Source organism: Carassius gibelio, chromosome B22 (genome assembly GCF_023724105.1).
Source record: "Carassius gibelio isolate Cgi1373 ecotype wild population from Czech Republic chromosome B22, carGib1.2-hapl.c, whole genome shotgun sequence".
NCBI lineage: Eukaryota > Metazoa > Chordata > Actinopteri > Cypriniformes > Cyprinidae > Carassius > Carassius gibelio.
In genome coordinates, this window is record NC_068417.1 from 8,935,976 (window position 1) to 8,950,120 (window position 14,145).

At 34.3% G+C, this 14,145-nt stretch overlaps 1 protein-coding gene across 4 annotated transcripts in view; it reads right to left on the reverse strand.

Annotated features, from left to right (window-relative positions):
* LOC127987523 (lysine-specific demethylase 4B) overlaps positions 1–14,145 on the reverse strand; it is a 48,590-nt gene that overhangs the window by 28,308 nt on the left and 6,137 nt on the right. For all 4 annotated transcript variants that reach the window (XM_052589877.1, XM_052589878.1, XM_052589876.1 and 1 more), the window contains exons 3-7: positions 13,514–13,689; positions 13,108–13,222; positions 12,723–12,916; positions 6,792–6,841; positions 2,960–3,063 (exon numbers count right to left, since the gene is read on the reverse strand). In XM_052589877.1, the coding sequence (XP_052445837.1) occupies positions 2,960–3,063; positions 6,792–6,841; positions 12,723–12,916; positions 13,108–13,222; positions 13,514–13,689 (639 nt within the window). The remainder of the gene's footprint in view (positions 1–2,959; positions 3,064–6,791; positions 6,842–12,722; positions 12,917–13,107; positions 13,223–13,513; positions 13,690–14,145) is intronic.

The following is a 14,145-nucleotide window of genomic DNA, read 5'->3' on the forward strand; positions in this document are numbered from 1 at the left end:
TAAGGGTTGAGCATAATGTATAGCTGTGCTGAACTTTATCTAGCCTCATTACAGAGATTTATTACCGGTTTAATCTCACCGTGAGGGTCTCCGGCTCATAACAATGGGAATTATCTGTGGAAATGACTAATTTGCATGGACGGAAATGGGCGGCGGAGTAAATTGAAATGTAATCCGTGGCGCGGACGCTAGCAGGGGTCCGTGGTCGGCATATAAAGAGCGTTTGTTGTGCAAATATACTTAAAGTTGTGTGTGAAGTTTAGCACCCTTGTCATCTTTGAATGCAAAGCTAAGCACTATAACACTACAATTTCTACATGCAGGCGGCCTGCGACATAAGCATTACATAAGCCTACATTAGAATTAGCATGAAAAAAACGTATCTTCAGAGACTCCCACAACTGTGTGAAATAGATAAGTGACTAAGAGTAGCTATCTCAGATGCGTTTTCAACTATGTTCACAAAAAAGCGTGCACGGGTATCATATCAATTTTGACCGGTTGATGAAAAACAAGCTTATGTGGATTCTAGACATTTAAACAATTCAGATAAGTTATCTAGAAATGTTTTTGGAGTAAATAAAATATGTTATCATTAATTAATCAATTATCATTTGGACTTAACCCTTTTCTTTATTTAAAGTCTGAAATGTGAGGTTTATCTATTTATTAAACGTTTTCAAAGCTTTATTTGAACATTTCAAAGTTAGTCATGTAGTCATTTAAAATCCGGACATCATTTGCTTATGTTATTGTTTTGGTGATAATGCAAACAAAAAGTCATTTTATTTGTTGTTTGTTGATTTAAAATATAAAACTTGAAGAAGGGATTTATGTGTCAGTACTTTTTGAACATTTCCAGCAAGTTTAAACAATACCGTGATGATATAAATAACGGTAACTTAACCGATAATCGTTAATCATTAACCGATAACTACACTTTAGTTCATTAATTTTGGACACTATAATCATGTTTAGAAATTTTCATAACGTTAAATGCCTTATCATTAATTTTTTTTATAACTGAAATGTATTATGCAAATTATCAGCATGATCACATACATTTTTTATAATCAAAATGTATAATTTATTATTATTAATGATTGCATAATGAGTCTGAAATGTGGGTTTACCTTTTTATTAAATGTTTTCAAAGCTTTATTTGAAAATTTCGAACATGTTATAAGACAAACTTTTGTTAGTCATGTTTTCATTTAAAATCTAGACATCTTTGGTAATGTTGTTTCAGTGATAATGCAAATAAAAAGTCATTTTATTTGTTGTTTGTTTATTTTAAATATAAGCTTGCAGAAGGGATTTGTGTGTCAGTACTTTTTGGGACATTTAATCAGCTTCATTTAATCTAATCACTTTTTAACGATACTGTGATATCAATAACTGCAAATTAACCGATAATTGTTACCCGATAACCGATAATCGTACTTTTGTTCATTAATTTTGGACACTATAATCATGTTTAGAAATTTTCATACCGTTCCATCCCTTATCATTACATTTTTTAAATAATTAAAATGTATTAAGCAAATTATCATGTAACAGCAAGATCACATAACAAATTACAATACATTCGTTTTAATTGCTTCTGTATTTGGCAAATTAATGAAACTTTAATAAAAAAAAAAACAAATAAAAAAACAGTTGATCATATAAGTTGTTCTTGAACGGAAAATAGTCGCATTAATTTTGATGAATTTGCATTAGTGCTTCAGCAGTAACAAATGTAGCAGATTCAGATACAAACTCGGAAAAATCTTTGTTCAGAGAAGTTTGATACTTTACATAGAAAAAAAAAATTGTTAAACGTGAACATGAAAAACCGTAAAGCTACATGTCTTATTGATAACAAATGAATAGATTGATAATTCATCAGCTAGCAAATCCAACACACGTGTAAATGATATCTGATCCTCTTATATAGCCCACCTGATCTTATGCTGATCTTTTATGGCTTTTATAGATTTGCTCTTTGCGTCTCAGTCAATATAAATTGCACAGTTGGGTTGCTATGGATGCGCTGATCTCTATAAGTCCCATCAAATACCATTTCTATGGCAACATCGAGAAACACAGACCGACTTATATAAACTGGACTATATTTAGATCATTACTGAATCAAACTCTAAGACATGAAGATCGCATGAGGTTTCTGAAGGAGAAAAATTATATATTAACTGGAATAAAAAAAGATATATATATTTTATATTATTATTTCAGAGTTGGTAAAATTTTAATAAATTTACAGTTCATTTTATTTAAATTTCAAATGTTTTTTAATGAAATTTCAATCTGTTTAATTTATTTCATTTTATGTGATAATCCGAATAATATATAAGAATTAAATTAATATACCAACAAATTGTAAATGAAATCATATATCAGTGATATTTAAAAATAATAATAAAATCATAAATTATTAAAAGCAACGTTTTTTAACTGGCATACCTATTTACTTTTTATTAATTTTATATTATTACTACTGTATTTATAATTTATTATTATTAATAATGATTCCATAATGAAATATGGAATATAAAACTAGAAATACTTGGACAATCTGCATAATAAAATTATAATTATATTAACAGAACATATTAAAATAGTTAATAAATTAAATGGATATTTTTGTTGTTTTTATTATTATCATTTCAGTAATACATTATTTACTAACAATATTAATAATAATGCGAAATAAATAATTAGAATAAAAAATGTGCTGTACTGATAAGTTTTTGATTTATAGTTAATTATTATATAATGTATTGCATAATATTACAAAAACACAAAAAGCATTGTTTGATTTTGTGAACCAATATGATTATCGTTTGCATTGATAAAATCATATTCAATTTATTCCAGTTATCAACAGCCGTATTATCTGATTGAACATTTGTGCTGTCCGAGTGACAGGAAGTGATGCAACAATGTGAAAATAACTCACCCTATCAAAGGGGATGCTGTATTTCTTCAGGATGGATGGCGAAAGGAGGGTCATCTTGTGACGGAGAAATGCATCGCAGCCCTGAGAACTTCCTGGGAAAAAACCTGCAGAAAGCCACAAACAGCAAAAAGGGCAAATGTAAGACGATGCCAACGGAGGAAGCCCTGAAATAAACAGACTGAAGATCTTTAAAGGGAATTACAGAAAGACATTATTAGAGGATTTTTTCTAATTCATTGTTATTAACTTCTATTATGATAAAACATTAACAATAACAATTCATTCTAATTCACAAAAACAGAATACATTAGAAATAAATTATATATATATATATATATATATATATATATATATATATATATATATATATATATATATATATATATATATATAAAATTTTATTTATAATTTGTATACTAATACATGTAAAAACAATTAAATATATTACTCTACATATTCATTAATTAACATCATTATCATGGTATTATTATTATTATTATATCATCATTATTATATTCAAAATCTTTTTAAAAAGCGGAGAGTTCCGTTCCTTGATTCTGATTGGTCGAGCCGCATTCCAAGCTGTTTCAAATTACTCTACAAACACACACTATGTTTGTTTACATTTGTCTGTTGCTCAGCAACCACTCTGTTGGAACCACAACTGTTTCTGAGGAGCTATATTGTTTGGTGGAAGAATACTGTTTTAATTTAGACCATTAAACTTTATTTGCTCTGTTTTATTCTGTGAAAACCTTACTATGTAGATGGTTTCCAGTGAATTTATAACAACTAAGGGGGTTTAAGGCACAACGCAATGCGTTATATTATATATTCACTGTAAACCACGGCTTCATGGGGCACATTGCTTTAATATAGCCCCCCAAAAATGGCGGTTAGCATACTGTCTAATGTAGACGGTACAGAGCAGGGTTTCAGCACAGAACCGATGTAAAACCATTACAGTGAAATCATTTGTGGAGATTCAGTGGAGAGTGCTTATTACGCACAAAACATATAATCACCGGTTTTGAGGTTACGGGTAAAAGCTGCGCCGGTGTGCCGTGGGTCAAACACATCAGCCGCGCACTGAATCATGCTGAAAGCCTTTAATTATTATAATCGTCTCCACATTCCTTCCCAAAGATAACAATAAAGGTCACAACGACACAACCAAAACGTCTGATAAATGGCACAAACACACCATTTTAGGGTGTGTGATTCATACGAAGCCTCTATCATTAGCCACAATACACTTAAGTGGCTTAAATATGGCAGATTTTAAGTAATTTTCACTTAGTGGGAAGAACTTTTGCCACAGTAACGGTACGGTACGATAATTCAGCGGCCATTTCTCTTTGTTTAACGTGCTATTGTTGAAACACTCGTGCTAAAACAAGTGAAGTTTTGCTTCTTTTCGATCAAAGCAGCGGTTTTCCTGCGCTAACGGTGCAAACGCGTGTATTTGTGCGCAAAAGTTACAAGCAAGTTACAACTTAAAACTTACTCTGAATATACATATATATATCTCATCTGTAAGTCGCTTTGGATAAAATTTTCTGCTAAATGAATAAATGTAAATGTAAATATGTTGTAACGATAAATATAAACAAATATATAAAAAAAATAATCTTGTGTTTACATTTATATAGATGCACAGATATAAAAAAAAATTAAGAATAAAATGTTATTACTATAAAAACATTATTACAATGATTAACATAAATAACAATACAGATAAATACAATAACAATTTAAAAACACAAACTTTTGCGTCTGTTAGTCCATGTTTGTAAAGTTTAAGCTCATCGATATAAACTACATAACCTCTTTAGTGCTAAATATAAAATGTTTCCAGCCAAAAACACTGGAAATCATGCGAGTTACAGGAGATTTTCCTCCTGTAAATGCATTGCTATTACATACAATATATTTCTTCCACTTCCTGTTATTCGTACAGCAAAAAACAGAGCTGAAACTCTGTTAAAACAATGTATATGACATAAAAAGAGGCCTCACATTGTCAAAACAGCATTAGACGCCTTCAGAAGCTGAAGAGGGGATCGTCCAACTGAGACTCTGTGTCTCTGCGAAGCGCCGTTACTCACTGCGACCGATGATAAAATATCGTCAGGCATTCAGTCATTTGTTGAGAGCATTAGAAGAGCAGGAGAATGGAGCGGATTGACTCTAAGGTGTGAAGAGTGATGCTGAGGTACAATACTGTCATTTAGAGCCGCGACTGCCTTTGTTTCGTCTTTCAACGCAGATTTAACAGATGAAAAGGACGTGGTGATGGAGTGTGAATTCATATTTTTATGCACAGATAAGAGTTTTGCATAAACCATTAGTAATGTGCGTGTGAAGAGTTTCACACAGAAATCATGATTCATCATTGTGTTAGCACTTCAAGTGTTCACCCATAAAATAATAAAATTAGGGATATTTATAAAATGTTAAAATGTTTTATATACATAGTTAGAATACATATATGAACATAAAAATTAGAAAGTATAAATTTGTATGAAATGGTGCTAAAATTGTATCTAGATGACAACAAAACAATATAGTTGTTAACATATTTAATATAAATACAATAAAATGCATATTTAAAAATACAGATCTGAATATTTCAAAAATCATCTTGAATCTATATCTATGAAGAATAAATGAAATAATTTATTCAAAAGAGAGATAAAATGTACTTTATATAAATATACATTATGAAAGCACTTATTTTTAGTTTCAGTTTTTTTTAATAGAATTTTAACATTTGAATATAATTGTAAAATATTAAAATACATACTAAAATTAAACATGAATATGAATCTTAAAAAAATAACCATAACTGAATAAACAATATTGTTCAATAATAACATATGATATAATTTTTCTAATATAATAACATCGTGATTCATCAGTAACTTTAATTTAAATGTATATATAAGTATTTAAATAAAAACAAAATAATACTACTTAAAAGATTTACATTTATTTTATTATTTTAATAATATAAAATATTCATCACGCAGACTGCTAAAGAGACAAATTGCGGTGTGAAAATGCTGTAGGTGTTTGTATATACGTCTGTTCTCTGTGTGACGTCTCAGCGCTGCATCATGTCAAGTGCTCGTTCGTTCGTTTAAAGCAGGGTGTTTGTTTAAGTGGGACAGGAGTTTGTGTATGTGGTTTATGGTAGCGTTTTGAAGTACACCAGCCTCAGATCTCAGAGACGCACAAACATCTTCACATCTCATGATCCACACAACCACAGGCAGACGCCAGGGCTTTCCTAGACAGCTCCGCAAACTTTCGGGAGGTGCGGAGAGGATTTTCTGTCAGCACCGTCTCGCACCTCATTCAGGATTACGGCGATGTTTTGTCTGTGTAATTTGGGACAGGAAAAGACCCGCAGAACAGGATTTTCCCTCTCAGGCCGGAATCGTTCATCCGATAGTGAACTTCTGCCATTATTTATACTCAAACCTGTATGATTTTCTTCCTTCAGTAAAACAAATATTTTATATATTGCTCACACAAATTTATTGTGCGATGGTGCTTATATATATATTGTGCTAATGGTGCTTATATATATATATATATATATATATATATATATATATATATATATATATATATATATATATATATATATATATATATTTGTTGCACCAAAGAAGAATAAAGAATAAAAAATAAAACTTTTTCCAATTTTCAACATTTCCTTTTCACTCCTTTTTTTCTTTTAATATGCAAATGACCTCTGTTTTGATCGGCTAACCCACCATGCTCCATTTCTGCATTGAGACACGCTAACGAATGGAGGTCTTACCTTGCGCCAGCCGCTCCAACCTCTTGCCGTGCTCGGGAGGAATGGCATACCTGTGGAGAAGAGGAAAAAAACCGAGATCAATTAGCAGGATCAATGGAAAAAAGACGAGAGGGAAAGACACTTGAGGGACGCGCAGCGAGACGTCTCTGTGAGATTCGCTGTCTGATCATCACACAGCCCTCGAAATCATAAAACACACAGAGAACATTTCACCCCTATTTCACATTCACCAGTCACACGCTAGTTTAAAGACAAAGTACTCAAACGTAACCGAGACAAAGCCTGGAAAATTACTGCGAGAGAGCCAATTTATTTTGGCTAATCGGCTCAAACACGCGCAGTGCTAATACTGATTGTGCTGTGCTGCTTAATTTTAAATGATTTTGCTGGAGAAGGAAACAGCACAATATCTTCTAAAGGTTCAATTCGCTTGACGTTGTTATTGACGTTGTCTGTATTAGCCTAATTATTTCCTCAAGTTTCCGGAGAGCCGAAACCCTCCCGAGGCCTCGAACGCAAATGTAAATCCGGTGCATCACCCTCCCTTGGGCTCCAGCTACAAATCACACATTCACAATGAGGGGAACATGGCTTCAGGAGGGTTTTGAGAGGCGTCACACTGCCCTCTACTGGCAGCAGGAGGCAAAACGGGCGATTTTATGGGCGAGTGGCACTTTCTAGTTAAACACAGGCCAATTTCACAGCAGTGGTTTTCTCTACACAAGCGCAGGATCGTCTGAAAGTCAACTGAATACCAAGTGGATGGATTAAAGGTTTGTTTTTGTATGCAGCTAATGGAATGTAGAAGAAGAGATTTGTTTTATTTTACAATGTGATGTTGGTTTTACTGAAAAGTTAAAGGAGAAAAACTACAAGTATTATGGAGGGAAAACAAAGAGGGATGGAAACTGGCTATGCACTAACCAAACGGGAACAAGTACAGGATGGAAATCAGATCTACGGAGATGGAAACTTGCAAGTTAAGAAAGCTGCTAGTTAGCAGCCTGTGTTTCCCATATTCATATAATTATGGAATTGGCAGTAGCACAATCTCAAAATTAACTGAACTGTCTGAAATAAACTATACCTGCTGAATTTGATGATCCTGGACTTGGCACATATATTAGAAACAGTGCCATTTTATTGGCAGCTCCATGTAGAAATTATTCTACTAGAATTGCATTCAAAAATATTTAAGACCAAGCACAATTTAAGTGCACGCAGGGATCCGGACACTACTTAAACCTTCATACGGTGTCTTAAAACAATGCAGGACACTACAAAACAGAAGGATGCCACTAACTGGCCTTTACCTGCAACAAACATGAATGCTAATCAATTGCCATGATGACATGCATTTGTTGCATCTATTGCTTTGAAATACCAAAGATGGAGCCAATGAATGGCTGGCCATAAGCACCCCAACTCTAAGGACATTGGTTGTAGTAGATTCAGTTTGGTCTTTGAGGTGCCTCCACAAATCAATAATAATTGCTTTTTCTCTCCTTTTCTTGCACATAGAAAGCTGGATCTGATGGGCGGCTGTAATTAAGGTATGAATGCTTCCTGCCAGCAAGAGTATCCTTACACCCCACTAACCCCACCAGATCAAGCTGACAGTAACTCTATCTGGCAACCAAAAGTTGCTTTATTCGATCTGGAACTGTCTGGGGAAGAAAGCAAATATTGATGAAAATCACACCAGCGGCACCGTAAATCAAGGTAAATCCAAGGTGCTTGACTTGGTGTGACTGTAAACGCCCACTTGGAGGAAAGCCTCCAGTTTCTGTAGGTTCCTCTAGTACCACCGGAATGACGAAATGAACACAAAGCGCCTACTAAACACCGTTTGAGATTTTGATACAAGGGTACTTAGGTGCTTGGGCGTATGTAAGGGATGCATCCCATTTACCTTGTTTACGGCCCATGAAACAATTCCGTACTTCACTTCCCAGAAACAATCTCTCTCCAATCCCACGCCGGCCACCCAAAACCCCTACCTGCCAAACGGCATCGACACCACCGGCAGCTTTAAGGTTTTATTTGTCATCGTCTTGAAGAGGACAAGAACAAGAAAACAAGCAATAAGAATCAAGCTATCCTCTCAGCTGCAGCATTCCCCTCGCTCAGCGATTATTTCCGGCAGCGTGCACACCACTTCGGGCCACTCCGCAATCTTTAAGAATCTGACACTAGATCTCAGGAGGCGGCGAGAATTATGACTTTGATGGGAGGAGAGTTGGAGGCGAATGAAGTTAATTTCACAGTGGCTGAACAGAGGGTTAGGCAAACAGCTACCACACACACTTTAACATACTGTAATTACCAGAAAAGTAAAACGGATTCAATTTCAAAAGCAGAAGGGGGTGTTTGGGTGGGGAGGATGAGCGCACGCATAGTTGCATTAAGCGGAGTTGAAGGGTGAGTAAATTTTCCACTCTTTCCTTTTTTTCTGAGCACGAGCCTAGCCGTTCTCCGCTGTGCGTAAAGTTAACTTGAGATAAGGCCTCCAGAGAGCGGGAGAAAGAGAGAATACTTAGCTAGAGACATCAAGAGCTAACACTTCAGAGATATATGAGGACACAGAAGAAATGGAGACGGAATAATACTCAAGAGAGCGAGCCAAGACTTACACAAGACCTCTTAAAGAATCACAGTTTTGCACCCTTATCCATTTGGACACCTGTGCCTACCGGAGCCAAAAACATGCTACGACCCTTTCAACATGATTCATGTCTATGCATTAAACTCTACAGAGACAAGCATCAAGCACTATCTTTAAATATAGCCTTAATGCAACTTTTAAATAAGGGGTTCTTGATGCTAACTCTTGCATTTACCATTCACGGTTTCATTTGGGAACCAACTTTGGATCAGGGAACTAAATATTTTCATTATAAAAACATTATTTTTACATGTAGACTCTGATGTTATGAGGTTTCTTTTGCAAATGATACCTACACACAACTTTGAAGTTAAATAAAGAATAGAACAATGTTTCTTAAAGAAATAGATGCAGTTTTAACTTTTGCATTTGTGTAACATTTACATTGGTGTATTTTTGTACTTCTGAGTAAATTGTGCGGATAAAAATGACGTTTGTTTGACAAAAACACACCTTACCGGAGCCTTTTTGGTACGAAAAGCACTAGTCGTTGCCTGTGCACTTTTATAAAAGGATCTGACAAAAGAAAGTTTATTATAAAAAAAGTTTACAATCTTGAACAACTGCAAGAAGATTGGTTTGCATTTTCTATTAGACTACGTAATGAACAGAATTTAATTTCTGAAGTATTTTAAATACCTTCTTGTGGCTAATGCATTTCAACGACTTTCCCATTTATTTGTGATTATTGGTTAAGTGCACTTTGTATAGATTGCTCCCACAATAAATATTGTATTATTAACAATCAGCATCATTAAAAATATGAATTACAATTAATTCACTAAATAAACTTGGCTTTTCAGTCCTGGATAATACTCTACCATTTTGTGGAAACCCTGCTGTTTACTGCAAACACTTCCTACTTTCCAAATCACAAAACCTTTCTTCCTTCCAACCTATTACACTTTCATCTCATGCACGTTTTGAAGCCCCGATGTTGTTCATTTTACATTTTCACCAGTTTTAAATACATTTTTCCAAGGCAGAAAACACCCCTTGATTGACTACTGCTTGATTAAAAGACACACAGATGGATGAAATATCCCTCTGTTCGACAGACTGAGATACTGACAGAACAGCTGCGTCTAATGTTCAGGGTTTCTTTAAGACAACACAAGCCAAGGGCATCAAGGACTTGTGTGCAAGTGTGCAAAACACACTTGCATCTTTCTCTTACGAGGGAAGAAATGAGGGGATACACCAGGGAGGAGACGCAACATGAGAGCGAGGGAGGATGTGATAAAAGAAAAAAGTCTCACATGTGGAAAAAAAGGACACTGAAAGCATGTTTATTTGAACTCTTTCAGCACCAGAAAGACGCCCAGCTGGAAAATTGTGTATTCTGAACCTCAAAATACAGTATTAAAGCCTTTATCCACAAGAACGGAGAGGAAAAGTCAAGCTGAACTTCAGGAAAACAAACCAACAGAATACCAAGCCATTTCAACAGCATTTCGATCGAGGGATGTTATGCTTGGTTTTCACATAATTTAGTCAACTACTATCAGCTGTTCTCGTTAAAACCTTGATTTCAACATACGTTTTTTCTTCTATCTATTGAATTAAATCATGACACATATACTTCAGCATGATCTCATTCACGTACATCATCCCTAACGATTCTCCGGAGGATTTACTTCACAACCAAGTGCTTCTGAAAAGCTCTGCTCCATTATAAAGAGCCTGTTGTGTGTTTAAATGCGGCAACAGGGAGATACAGTGAGACAAAGCACAAGGCACGTAATTCATCTCTCTCGATGACATCATCCTGAATGTCTACAGCTGATGTGAATGACAACAGCGCCACCAAGAGGTCCAAAGCAGATCTATATTTAAGTTCCTTCATACTGCACCCATGGCAGGTTTGTACTGTAAAATCAAGCATAAATCTAGTTTTCCAGACACTCATTGGGCCTAAATGTCAATCAAACTGATGGATCACAATTATATCTTCACAAATGTTGTATATGGCAAGCGTCAAGCTATATATTGGTAAAATTCTGCCAAAATGACCATGTGTTAAAATATAACCAATGAACTGCTTTGAATCTTCTGAGTTCAACTAAATGCATATATCAAGCCTGTGCAAAACAAAATAAAAAATAACTTCTTAAACTTACTTTAACAAAATATTATAATACAGCATTTGTGGCATTGGGATAATATAGTGTACCAAAAAGAAATTGATGCGTAAAATATATCATATACATAATTACACACATATATTGAATGCACGTGAAAAGAAGACTAATATAATTTTAACTGCTATGCCTTTGCCTGTAAGTAATGCCAAATAACTTCCAAATATCAAAATAGTTTAACAAAATATTGTTAAATGTTTTCATCAGCATTTGTCACATAATACTGTTTATCACATTAAATTATTCCTAAAACATTATATAAAAAAAACCCTAGCAATACACAAGTTTATTGAATGCACATGAAAATAAAACAATTGTAACTGTGTTCAATTTTTAAGTGTTGCTGTAATGTTTATTTTTTATTTTAAGAGTATATTTATTAGTGGTGGGCCTTTATCAGCGTTAACGTGCTGCGTTAACGCGAGACTCTTATTGGGCGATAAAAAAAATATTGCCGTTAATCTATTCTCAAAGATGGGTTGGGAGCTGGGTCTATACTACGCGAGCAATGATGACTTTAACCAATGTCGAGAGTGCATTATTGTAGCACGAAAGTACATTAATATAATGTGAGAGATTTGCGCTCCACACATTATATTCCGCGCTCAAGGAGAGAGATTCGCTCTCGCGCATTATATTAATGTACTTTCGCGCTACAATAATCCACTCTCGACATTTGACAGGGAAATAACGCCATAAAATAACGCCATATTTTGGAAACAGGACATGAGCCACTAGTCTAATGCACCACCTGTCTTGAGAAACCCATTCTAGTTACTTTTAGTCATTATTTTATTTGGGTAACACACATATTCTGAATGTCTTCGGCAGAATTCAAATGAGCCATTTACAGTGAGATTAATCTGATTAAAAAAAAAAAAAATGTATGCCCACCACTAATATTTATATATAAAACAGAAGATTAATTGCTTTAATATAACAAAAAAAACAGAAAACGAAAAAAAAAAAGTCATTTATTTGGTAAAATACTGCAAAAATCACCAAATCTGATCATACTTGATCACTTTGATCTATTTCATCTGTTAAAAAACTATGAAAAAACAAACTCCTAAAAAATTTTGAACTCAACCAAACGCACATATAAGGTGAACGTAGGATGCTCACCAGGACTTTGGTTGGCCGAAATGCAGGTAGTTGATGCTGTAGAGGTCCATGTCCTCCGTGTGCCAGGCGAAGGTGGTTTTCCACATGCCGAAGTAGAGGTATGGCGTGTTGACGCCCTCGATGACGATCCCACACTCCTGCTCCACCATGTCCAGAAGAGTGTTCAGATGGCCGATGTTCCACTCCGTGATGTCCTTATGAAGAAAAAACATCATGAACACATGCATGTGTCTAATAATCAGAGTTATTATAGTAACTCAAACCCTAAACAAGTCATATGTGTTAGTTAAAATAAAATCAACTTTAACTGAAATGAAAAAAAAAAAAAACTTTTATAATAACTAGTCGCCAATGGCAAACACTGATCACAGTAAAGGTGACTTACCGGGTCATAAAGGGACCCGCTTATGTCGGCACCGTAAATGGGCGACATAAACGTCAAGTTTTTCCAGTACTTTCTTTCCAGGTCGTCAAAGTCCTTGTGTTGAGGAGTACAGTACCTGGGATCAGTCAAGAAAATACAAAGTTTAAGTATAAATTAAGCTTGAAGGACAGAAGAAAAAAATGGATGTAGTAAAACGGCACACTTTTCAAACTTAGTCTTACATCTACATGCAAACATTCACTATTCTGTCAATATTTTTGTAAAAACACCCCCTAAAAAAACAGTGATTTTAATTGTGAATTTTAGTCAAGTTACTGACACGAAGGTTTAGATAAGCAAGGACAAAATTTACAAGAAACCACATTGCATGTTATAAAAGAATTGGCTTCGATCAAACAAAGCATACTTTTTACTATTGGCCAGTTTGCGATATTCTCCAACCGTCATGGACTTCTTCTGGATGTTGTATTGAGTGAAGAGTCCTGATTGGCCGGTCACCACTTGCATGATGGGAGCGGGAATGACCATCTCTTCAATGGTCTCATAGGAACGCCGTGGCTTCCACTCCTTCGGCGGAATAACCTTAATAACAACGCATGAACTTTACGAACTGTGACCAACAACTGTACAATTAGACAACTGATTCAAGCATTTCATTGTGTTTGTTCCTAATCCTTAAACAAAAATATATGAATAAATGCATTTGCAAACCCTTTAATTCAATGTTAATTTATAGATATATCATTGTTATTGTTAATTAATACAACTTGAAATGTAAAAAAAAAAAAAAGTTTAATTAGGATATTTATAAATTAGCATTAACCAAGGTGGTTAAATGGCCTTACAGTATTATGTATTGTAATTTTATGTGCATTCTTTAATTTAATGATGAGCAAATAGCTTGGAGAATGTTTATAAAAAGACTTTAAAAAGTAAATATTATTATTATTTACTGATATACATCCGAACACTCACAATGAAAAGACATAAGAAAATTGCTACATTTTATTTAAAAAGTAATAAAACATTTTTTTTTTT